This window comes from Fukomys damarensis, unplaced genomic scaffold (genome assembly GCF_012274545.1).
Source record: "Fukomys damarensis isolate Sample0158 unplaced genomic scaffold, DMR_v1.0_HiC HiC_scaffold_33, whole genome shotgun sequence".
In the NCBI taxonomy this organism is placed as follows: domain Eukaryota; kingdom Metazoa; phylum Chordata; class Mammalia; order Rodentia; family Bathyergidae; genus Fukomys; species Fukomys damarensis.
In genome coordinates, this window is record NW_022900945.1 from 1,813,601 (window position 1) to 1,825,185 (window position 11,585).

General features: G+C 40.2%; 1 protein-coding gene across 12 annotated transcripts in view; it reads left to right on the forward strand.

The window, feature by feature from the left end:
- Positions 1–9,982, forward strand: part of Atg4c (autophagy related 4C cysteine peptidase) — a 76,697-nt gene extending 66,715 nt beyond the window's left edge. For all 12 annotated transcript variants that reach the window (XM_033758190.1, XM_010605052.2, XM_010605049.2 and 9 more), the window contains one exon: positions 8,851–9,982. In XM_033758190.1, the coding sequence (XP_033614081.1) occupies positions 8,851–9,018 (168 nt within the window). In that variant the 3' untranslated portion in view covers positions 9,019–9,982. The remainder of the gene's footprint in view (positions 1–8,850) is intronic.
- Positions 9,983–11,585: the final 1,603 nt, after the last annotated feature.

An 11,585-nucleotide genomic window follows, 5' to 3' on the forward strand; every position in this document is an offset into this window, starting at 1 on the left:
TAAATATATATACCTATAATGCTGTGTACCCTTGGGCATACTGTTTACCTTTCTGCACATCAATTTTCTCAATAAAATTGTACCACTCTGTAAAATCATTATGAAGATTGAAGATTAAATAGAATACTACCTGATTTATAGTAGCTATAAATAAATTATTAAATGCTATAGTAAGTCCCTGACTTGCAAATGAGTTCTGCTCCAGGAGAACGTTTGTAAGTCGGAGTTGTTTGTAAGTTGGACAAGGTGAGTCTTACATGCTTTTGATGCAGATACACAGTGTGTACTGCTCCGCACTTCCCAGCTTCCCTCCACATCACTGCTGCTTTTCCTCCTGCTTCCGGACATCCTGTGCACAGCCACACTGTACAGTGAGCACAGGGCAGCACTACTGTGATGGTCCAGCAGATGAGGGAGTGAGCTGCTTCCGCGACGTGCTTGCCATGGAATGTTCATAAGTCAGGGACTTAATGTATCATTTATCCCTCTCATTCTGAAGTTTCATTATGTGTTTCGGTTTGTATTCATTTTAATTGATTATCCTGTTTCCCTAGGCTTTGGGATATTTTCTTGAAATTAAAAAAAATATTTCCTCTCGTTTTTTCTGTTCTTTCTCTGTTTCTGGAACTCTTATTATGTGGCCATTGGAGCTTCCTGATTGCTTCTCTAATTTTCCTATGTTGTTTCTTTCTGTTTTCCATGACATCATATTTTTGTACTAGGAGATTTTCTCAGATTTATCTAACTCTTCTGTTGCTCTTAAGTTTCATTTATAAAATTTAGATTTTTCAGTATTATTTGTATTTTTCTATTTTTGTAGTATTTCCTTTTTAAAGAATGTGTTTTCTCTTTTTTCCTGGTGAGATTAATTATAATAATTTTAAGCTTTTCTTTCCTTCTAGACCATTTCTTTGTCTTATGTTTTCTTACAATATAATTGCTTTGCATTGGACGCCTTTCCCCGAGTGCTGGTGATGTTCCCTGCCTGAGCACAGTGAGAGCAGGCACTAGCGATCTCAGGAGAAGCTGTGTGTTTGAGCCCAGCTTGTTGGCCGGGGTCTCTCGTCCGGGGCATGTGGTGTGCCCTGGTGCCTCCTGAGCTAGTGAGCAGCGGTCTCTGCTCTAGGTCTGTTTTGTGTTCTTGGAGAGAAGTCCTGCCATTTGTCTGCCTGTGCTCTAGGAGCAGGAAGTGAAGGATGCTGAGTACGTGAGACCTTGCTTCATGTCTCACCTTCTGAAGTCATCACTGTGCCTAAGCAGTAGAGTTCCTGTCTTTGTTCAGTTTTTCAAAGAATAAATCTTTGTTTCCTAGATGGGATGGCTGAAGAAGAGTATTGGTTATAAAGTGGGACCTGGAAATTAAGACTATGCCATTTAAATCTGTTCCTTTGCTCATCTTTGCACTTTTGCCTCTGGTTGCCATGGTGTGTTGGCTCTGTGTATGGCTCTTCTCCGACCTGAGAGATGAACGGTCTGTTTTCCATAGGTGTCTTGGCAGGGCGTCTCCTTCCCAGCCTGTTGTCATGTCTCTGTTCTGCCAGTATATATGTGACCTGATCTGGATTATTTTTATCTTATTTTATACTCTTTTTTTTTTAACCTATTCCCACAGCCTAGTGATTATTATCAGATATTATCCCTTTTCAGTGATAAATGTATTGTCTAGTAGTGCTGATGTTTGAGGCCAGGAAATCACAAATAAAAATGTGTGTATTAGGCAGTTAATTGTGGAATGGATATCACACTAGGGAAAAGTGATATATAGCCAGGTGTCCTCTAGCTACAGAATAAAATTTGTATTGCAGCCATTGAATCTTAGAGGTTCATCGATCTAAAGCAGAGTCCTCACTATAGTTCCGGGAGGTATGCTCAAAGTACTTTAGGTAGATATTAGCTCGTTCAGCCTGCACAGACCTTCTGAGGAGGTACTGTTCTGTCCATTTTAAAGATGAAGAATTTTACATTTAGAAAGGTTGGTAATTTTCACTGAAGAGCGTTACTGCTGAGATTCAGGTTGTCAGTAACTCAGGATTATGTGCTTATTTGCACATTAGTCCAGAGAGCTGACCGGTGTCATTTCAGAGGATAGTGAGCTAACAGTGTTCCTTGGAAGCTTTTTTGTTTCATTTTGTTTTCAGACAGACCATATTGTTAAAAAAGAAAAAAAGGCTTTTCTTATAATAAGTTGGAATTAGCCTCCATCTTTCATGGAGCAAGAGAAAAAGCCTGCTTCTTCTAGGATAAACATTCCCATTTTCTCTAAAGGCACACAATTTCCCATGCCCATCACTATTTTGGTAAATGTCTTTTTGAAATCACTTTAGTGTTTTCAGGCTTTTATGTTCATGATTATATTTCCTGGAGGTGCCCCTTTTAATTCTGTGCTTTCCAAGTAAAATCTGAGGTGTATTTTTTTTTTTCATTGATCTTTTTTCCTTCTGAGATTTAACGATAGGAACTCTGGTTTCTTTTTGTTGTTTTGTTTGTTTGTTTTTTGAGACAGTGTCTCACTATGTAGTTCAAGCTGGCCTTTAACTCACTGTGTAGCTCAGGCTGGCCTTGAACTCATGGTGATCCTCTTGCCTCAGCCTCTAGAGCTCTGGGACTGCAGTTGGGTTCTACTACACCCAGCTTCTTTTTCTTAAAAAATCTTCTGGGGCTTGTAGTTTAATTTGGAAGTCACGACATGGACATCCAAGATAAATGACTATACAAGAGTATATTTAATAAATCACAGAAGACTAATATTATGATAATGCAATAATAATGATAAAGCCAACACATTAGATGCCAAGCAATCTTCTCTAACTACTTTACATATATTAGTTTAATCTACACAACAACTCTGTTTGATAGATACTACCATTACTGACATTTTACAGCTAAGGAAGATGAGCCAGTCTGGTAGGTAATTTATCCAGGGTCATGCAGTTAATAACTATCAGCCAGGGTTTGAACTAAGGCTGCCTAGTTCATAGTCCATGTGAGTGATCCTTATGCTAGGTAAATCTGTATGACTACGGAGAAAGAAGTAATCATATCGACTGAGATACTTGTCAGTGGAAATTGGGCTGGAGTTTTATTATGGTTTAAATCCAAAATGACCCCCACGGCCTCCACTGTTTAGGAGGTGACTGGATTATGGGGCTGATGACTGGCTCGTGGTTAGGAGGTGGGTTCTGGTTGGAAGAGGCGGTCCTTGGGTGTTTATCTTCCTTCCCAGCCCCTCCATTGGCTTCTGCTTCCTGACTGCCAGGAGATAAGCAGCTTTCTTCCACCAGACTCTTCTGCCACGCTGCTGGTGCCTGGAACACTCTGACCGTGTAAGGACTGAAACACATTCTAAAATGTGAACCGAAATAAACTTCTCCTCCTTCAGGTGGCGGGTGTTGGGTATTTTGTCCCAGCAAAGAGGAAGGAGATTAAGACAGACTTTAAGGTCTTAGAACTTGTGCAGTCAGAAAGGAAATGTGAGGACTGATTATGAGAGAAGCTTCATGAGTGGAGGCCTGAGGTACAGAGTCGTAGGGAACTGTGGCAGGACCATCATGAGGTAGACTGTTAAGGGACAGTGACTCCTAAGCTCACAAGGGCCGTGTGATCCAGCCTCAAGCCACACTGGCCCTGCTCAGCTCTCTGAAGGGTGCTGGCACCCTTGGGCCTTTGAGCCAGCTGACCTCTGCCTGGAGTGCTCTTCCTTCAGGACCTTTATGTGTAGTGCCTTATACCGTTTGGATCTCGCCTGGTCTTTCTGACCTCACAGTCTGAAGAAGCCTTCGGTCCTCCCCTAGCACATGGCTCTGTCCCGTTTTCATCATGGCTCTCATCTTGGAATGGTGTGCTTCTCCAACACCACCTGCAGGGTTTGCTGCTGCACTCCTGGTCCCGTCTTAGCCTGGCTCTTGCTGTGTGGCCCAGGCTGGCCTTAAACCCGCGAGCACCTTGCTTAGCCTCTTGTGCGCTGGAATCACAGCCATGTGGCACCACACCCACCCCCTTTCCTTCTGCTGAGAGAATCCCAGTTGTGTTTGGGGTGACAGTATGCTTCCCCACATACCCTTTTTTCTCGTCACACATTACTTTGGACATAGTGTGGTCAGGGAAGCCTAAGTGGGTGTGAGCTGGAAGTGATCTCCTGAGGAATCGGGACGTGCAAGCGATGCTGTCGCTGTCGTGTCACCTGCCCCTACCTTGGATGCGGTGGGGCTTCAGCAGTCTTGTGATTGTAAGAGGAAGGCAAGAAGATGATATTGACCGTTCTTTTGAATCAGCAGACAAAACTGGATGTCAGGCTTTTTATTATGGGTAGGATGTTTTCTGTTACTTATAAACATTGTGAATTGCTTTGTGTGCTTGTTCCTTGCAGCAAACTACCACTAATTAATATAAACAATGTCACCGCTGATAGAAGGAAAGAACTCTGTGAGAGGTGGGCTAATTTGGGGAGGAGGACATGATTATTTTACTTTGATCAATTTGAGTTATTTTAAAATTTGACCTACAAGTTTCTGAGATGGAGTAGTGAGAAATGCAGGGCATGAGCATCGTTCAGGCAGCGTGTGCTGCCCCTCTAGTTGAGTGTGTATTTTCCGTGTGCACTTTGATTATACGCTGTGTGCTGCTGAGTGTTGTACATTTACACGTAATAAACAGGGTCGTGCACACGAGATCACACACATCACCGTTTAAACAGTGGGAGGGCTTTCCACGTTGATCTCGACTGTTTGATTTTCACATTATGGGCTGACTTTAGAACCTCACCCTACAGGGGATGTCATTCTGGCCAGTGTAGTAGACGTAGACCGCATGGGGACAGGCTGCTCTGTAGCAGGCACAGGTGTAGTGGCAGAGACAGGTAGAAAAGGCTGGGTTTGGAGAAAAGAAGTCAGCTTTTGATTGTTTCTGTTCTTTCTTGCAACTACCAGCTTTATGGTAGATACATTGCTTACCTTCTGTCCTCCAGCCCTTTCCTTTGTAAATTCTGCAACCTGTCAACTCAGGACATAGGAGAGTGTGATAAAATATTTGATCCCCTGAAAAGAAATCCCTGATTTACTTCTTAGGTAATAAAGCAGTGTCAGTGTATCGCCAGCAATGTTATTAAAATAGCAGAGTTGAGCCTGCCTTCTGCTGTGTATGTCCTTCTGTGGCTGGGTATAGCTTGGGGCAGAGCCCCTGCCTTGGACATGCGAGGCCCTGGGTTCGACCCCAGCACCACAAAAAAAAAGAGAAAAAGAAATCACCTTGAAAACAAACATGGAATAATAAGTTTGGTTATCTTAAAATTAAAAAAAAATTATTTTCTGTAAGTGAAAAAACTACATGTTAAAAGGTTTAGAAAATAGAAATGTAAGAAAAATCATCACTAAGTCTTCATTTAATATTTTGGTGTATTTCCTTCCAGTTTTTTCAACATACATATTTAAATTTTAATATAATTGAGATTGTGTTATAAATTTCTTTTTTATGATTATGTAATCAACATTTCTTTAAGTTATTAAATAATTTACATTATCTTTTTCTTAATAATGGCTTAATTGGTTATATTCCATGTCATATACATAACTAATTTAGAATTTTTTGTGTCTATATTATATCATCTATTATGGAAAACTAAGATTTTCGCATTATAGCCATTGTTGTAATACTGAAAAAACACTGAAAACTTCATTTTTTTCCTTTCTTTCTTTCTTTCTTTCTTTCTTTTTTTTTTGGTACCGGGGATCAAAGTCAGGCCCCTGCTCTTGCCGAAGAAAACCTTCATTTTTTTTATAACCTTTCAGAATCAAAATTTCAAATCAGTGATCAGTTTTCAAAAAAAAAGAACATGAGAAAACATTGTTGATGTGGCTCTCAGGTACGGGAAGCGTCTGAGCATTGCTGAGGTCTCATGGCCCAGTACCTCACTGCTTGTCTTTCTCTGCTGCTGCTGCTGCTGCTGCTGCTGCTGTGTCATCTGTAACAACCGCGTCGTCATTTCAATTCTTTGGTTCTGAATTTGCCATTTAGAAAAGGAGTGAACCAGTAAAATCTCCGTTACATTTACATTTAAAGTATATTACATATATTTTAATCCTATGTTAACTATTCATTAATATGTTTCTAAGATACTTCAGTTTTTAGAACTTTAGGTTCATAGAAAATTGAGCAAACAATCGAGTTCCTGGGGACCCCCTTCCCCTGTGTGAGTGTTGGGCCTGGTTACCCTCAGTGAGAGCTGGTGGCTATGTCATTCCCGAAGCCCGTGGTGTAGGTAGGAGTTCACTCCGTGTGTTGTGCCTTCGGTGGGCTTGGACAGTCAGGCAGACACAGTATCTACCGGTGTAGCACCATCGAAGGGCTTCTCTGTGTCTTTTTTTTTTAAGTACCTGGGATTGAACTCAGGACCTTGGGCTTGCGAGGCAGGTGGCAGAACCACTGAGATAAATCCACAGCCTTCTGTATGTCTTTCGATGGTTTCATAGCTTGTTTTTTTTTTCAGTACCTAATAATGTTTCATTATTGGAGTGTACCATAGTTTATCTTTAAAAGTATTTTAGGCTCAGGAAAATTGGAAAAAGAATAATTCTCATAGCTTAGGTGCCCAAGGAGGCCTCCATTGTAAGAGAGTTTGCAAAATGTAGGTGCATTTTATAATTAAAGGGTAAAGGTTTCCTTTCCAACACTTCCCTTGGGAGCACAGATTTGATTCTTATATTGATGAGCAGTTTAGTTCTGTACTAATAAAACCAAATGACCTTTTGATCTTGGAAGGAAGGACAAAGAGATGATATTGTTAGCTCTGCTACGCTGATCTGAAAGTGGTAGTGTTTGGGTACTTGCCTGTTAGACACTGGATTCTACAGGTGACCTTAGGTGATTATAAAATGACCAGCAGTTGCGGACAGTCTTCCAGCTCTTGACCCCAGGGAAAGATGCATTGTCAAATACTTCTCCCCTTTTTGTAGGATATAAATAAAGTAGAAGCGTGACATTATAAGATGATTTGTATCATTTCTAGTTTTTTTGTTCTTGATTGTTTTTAAATGGTTTATTTCCATGAACCTACAATATATATTTTATATTAAATGTGTCATTGAACTGTTTTTAATCTAACATTGCTTCTGTATAGGTAAGCCTACCTATTTATTTTAGCTGTGTTTCAAGAGAATCTATAAATGTCATATATAAGAACTTGATGATCCTACAGTTGAATGTTGACATTTGGAAGAACTTAGTTTTATCCGTGGAATTACTATTTTAAAAATTTATATTTAACTGATTAATGATGCATATAAGTACTGTTGGTATTTTTTCCACGTTCTGTGTAATTCACACAAACTTTTCAGATTGTTTCTATATGGTCCTGATTGCCAATAGAAAAGTTTCTTTCTGTCAAAACATTCTTCACTCACAGTTTTTTGTTAATTTTTAATGAAAAAATTTTGTATTTATTTATGTATTTATTTTTGCTTTTTTGAGACAGGGTCTCACTGTATAGTTGAGTCTGACCTGGAGCTCACTATGTAGCCCAGGCTGGTCCCAAACTCACAGTGATCCTCCTGCCTTAGCCTCCCGAGTGCTGGGATTACAGGCGTGTGCCACCATGTCTGGCTTAATGAAAAAATTTAAAAATTAATAGAACTTATTATGAAGGTTCAAAATTGCTTAGGGTATTTTTGAACTCCAAGTTTACAGGCTGTAAAGGCTGCGGGTAGCCCCACAACATTCTGAGTGTTGCTTATTCTACTGTCTGATTGGAACCAGGCTGGTCAAACTCACAGTGATCCTCCTGCCTTAGCCTCCCGAGTGCTGGGATTACAGGCGTGTGCCACCATGTCTGGCTTAATGAAAAAATTTAAAAATTAATAGAACTTATTATGAAGGTTCAAAATTGCTTAGGGTATTTTTGAACTCCAAGTTTACAGGCTGTAAAGGCTGCGGGTAGCCCCACAACATTCTGAGTGTTGCTTATTCTACTGTCTGATTGGACTTTAGGAGGTACCGTGTCCTGTTGGGCAGCTTGTAGCGCTGGTAGTACAAATAGATCTGATCACTTGGATCAGTTATTTTAGTAATGAAAATTAATAAAAAGCTGCCCCGTGGGACAGTCATGCATGTACCACTTGTGCTCCAACGTGCCTGGAAGTGAGACATACGGATGCAGCCCTTTTGTGAATGTGTTACTGTGTACAGTGGGAATCATACTATGTCTGAGAATCCTTTTTTCATGTTGGATTAGATTATTGTAGAAATAATTCAGTCAAAATATTTTTTAAAATATCTGAATCTTTAAAAAGACCTAATTTTAAAAGTAACTGCTTTTGGCCTTTTTAATAGTTCTCTAAGGTAGGGAAACGGACATCTTCTGCCCTGTTTCATGGATGACAGTGATTTGCCCATGCTCCCATCAAGCTGAGTTGTGGAACTTGAGATTACAAAGGATCTTCTCACCCCCTTGAATGCGTCTTTTGTCTGTGCTTAAGTTAAGAAAGAATCTTTCCCAGTATCTTATCATGGTCAGTGATACCATTTTGTTGCAAGTGTATTACTAATAGGATAAATCACAACTGAACTCCACAGTATACGCCTTCAAGCTAAAGTGTGTAGAAGACTTACTTTGGGGGGCCTAGGACTGGGAGTGAACTTAATCTTTGAGCATCTGGTCCTCCTGGAGAACCATGTATTTACCTGTAAATAAATTATATAATGCTAATCAACTTTACTCTTTCAGTCAGAACACTTAAGACAGTAGCACTGGATGAATGTAAACAAGAGGAGCTACCATGAGAAGTGGAGACTGAAACATCAGATTTTACCCTGAGGTTCTCACGTCCTTGTGTACACTGGGTTCTGTCCTTTCTCTTACAGATGCTGAAAATGTCATCTAAGGAGAAATATCCCTTGTTTACTTTTGTACATGGACCTTCCAGAGACTATGATTTTACATCTACTACGGCCAGTGAAGAAGACCTTTTCTCAGAGGATGAAAAGAAAAAATTAAAAAGATTCAGCACAGAGGAGTTCGTCTTACTATAGGGACAAACACACACACCTGTGCTTGTTGAGGACTTGTTTGGGAGGCGAAATGAAGAATAGCAAGCACATTCGAAGCTGTTTTCACGAACACATTAATTTTATATGTTCTTTAAAAGGCATTTGGAAATACACAAGTTCAAAGATATTTTTCGGAAGTGACTGACTTTTGCTTCCTAATAAACATGAAGTGATTCTGGTTGCATCTCTGTGCCCCTGAAATCTGCCAAGGAACCTCCTCCTGGACTGCAAGCCCGTACCTTCTGCATCTCCTACCTGCTACCCTAGAGGTGTGTGCGAGGCCCCTGGAAGTCTGTGGTCGCCAGATAGTTGCAAAACCTCAGTTTCTGTTAATGACCAGGAGGCCAGAGAAAGAGTCTTCAGGGGTACATAGACTCCTGCTGTTCATGCAACTGGAGGACTCTTGGGGATGTACCCTAATAATTAGTACAATACTTGTTAGCTGTAACGTGCATATAATTACATAAGCAGGATTCTGAGATGATGCAGTACTTCGCAATGTGATTTTATAGTGGCTTATCATTACCCTTGCGGAGGCACTTTCTATGAGGAGTGGATATGAAGTATCAGCTTTTTCCACAGATTTAAAGGTTATGTTGTTAATAGTAGCTTCATCCATTCAAATCAGATAACACAAATATAAAATAGTAGTAGTGTTTGTTTCCTACCTCAAAACTGGAATTTTATGAGAATTCAGATTACGTAGTTCTAAAATCTGCAGATAAATACCAGGAAAGGCAGCAATAGAGTCTCCTGTGATTTTTGTTATTTGTCTAAAGCAGTGTAGTAGTGTTTAGAAGCTGAGGCCATTTACAAGGTAAATCTGCCTTGTGTGTTATGTGCTACTTAAAGGCAAATTTGTGATTTAAAATATGTTATTATTGAGCCAGGGTTATAAAAAAATACTTTAATAAAGACATGAGAACATAAAATGCCTTTGGGTTTCAATGTTGGGATTATTTTAATCCTTTTATTTGAAAAGTCATTATATCCAATGCAGTCTATATTTTTATAATGAATGCAGATAATGTTGTTGCTCTGAAAGCAAAATATTAACTTACTTTATAGAACATCTGTGTTTCAGTGAGGAAAGGTGACTCATAAAGACATCCAATTCCGTATCACCTGAAGTCATTGATCTTTTCCATCAGAGGAGCCTGTGTGTTTAGTGTCTTGTGAAGCTGAAACAGGAAGTGGACAGCCTGCTTGCTGTGCCTGAGAGAAACTGAACTTGTATTTCCTGGTGAGGATGATGCACTGAACTAGAATGGTCTGAAATCTAAAATTTTCCCTTCCCCTAGATAAAACTTGGACAGATTAAGCCCAACAGTATCCTAGAATGACAAAATAGTATAGGAACAAGAAGCCAGTGGTGTGCCAGGTTTTATACGCTTCGGTCCTCTTGTCTCAGCCATTGAAATTTACTGTTTGCACACAGCCGCAGTATTTGCAGGATTCAACAATAAACACATCAAATGAGAGCACTCAAACCTGCAAATGGATCTGAACTGATTGTAAGTGTTCTCTTTCAAGAACCATATAAAAGCTAAGAGTTACAGGATAGCCTTGTTATTTCCCCAGCTTGCTCAGAGATTATTTTTAAGTGGAATTTGGGGATGAGACAGAATTGCATGTGGACAAAGATAAGGTGAGAGGAGGCAGAGCTTCCTTTGCATTGAGTTGTATTGCAGATACTGAACATTTGGTCAGAATATTGACTAAACAGAAATGCATTGTTTTATAGTCATCCGTGTGACTGGGAATGAATAGAATCAGGAATCATTAGCATAATGCATGCACATAAAAGCTACGTGATAATATGTCTGAGTGAATGAATGTGTAGATGGAAATTGAGAGGGCCAGATCTGGTGGTACAGGCTTGTAACTCCACCTACTGGAGGGCCTGAAGTAGGAGGATGGAAAGGTGGGGCCATTCTGGGCAACTTAGGAAGGCCCTGTCTCACAATTTTAAAGAAAAGCGGGGATGTAGCTCAGCACTAGAGCACTTGCCACACATGTATGAGGACCTGGGTTCAATTCCCAGGACTGGAAAACAATTGAGAAAAGCAGATGTGTTTATTTTGCTTGCTTGCTAATTCAGTGTCATCTGAGGATAGCCAAGGGTTAGGCTAATCTTTCAGTGGAAGGCGGGCACAACACTGTCCCATTAGGTTTCGAACAGAGGCACTGTGTGTCCTGGTTTCAAGCTTTGTTTCAAACCCAGGTTCCATTTCAAGTTCAGAGAAGCGGTGAGCTCAGTCGCTGAAGACTGGATGCCTTCCAGCCCAGAGTGAAGGGGCCTCGTGGTCCTGTTAGAAGCGTGATGAGGTCCTCCATGTGGATGCCATTAAGATCCTGTGTTTTACCATTAACATTTTAGAAATGAGTTTTGAAAATTCTTGGTATTACTTTTTGACAGTGAAGATTTCTTTTGTCTCTCCTTCATAAGATTTGACACTTTGAATGCTTTTTTGTCAGTGTATTAATGACCGGCAGACAATTTTGAAAGTCATCATACGCTGAACGAGTGAATGAAAAGGTCTTTTGAA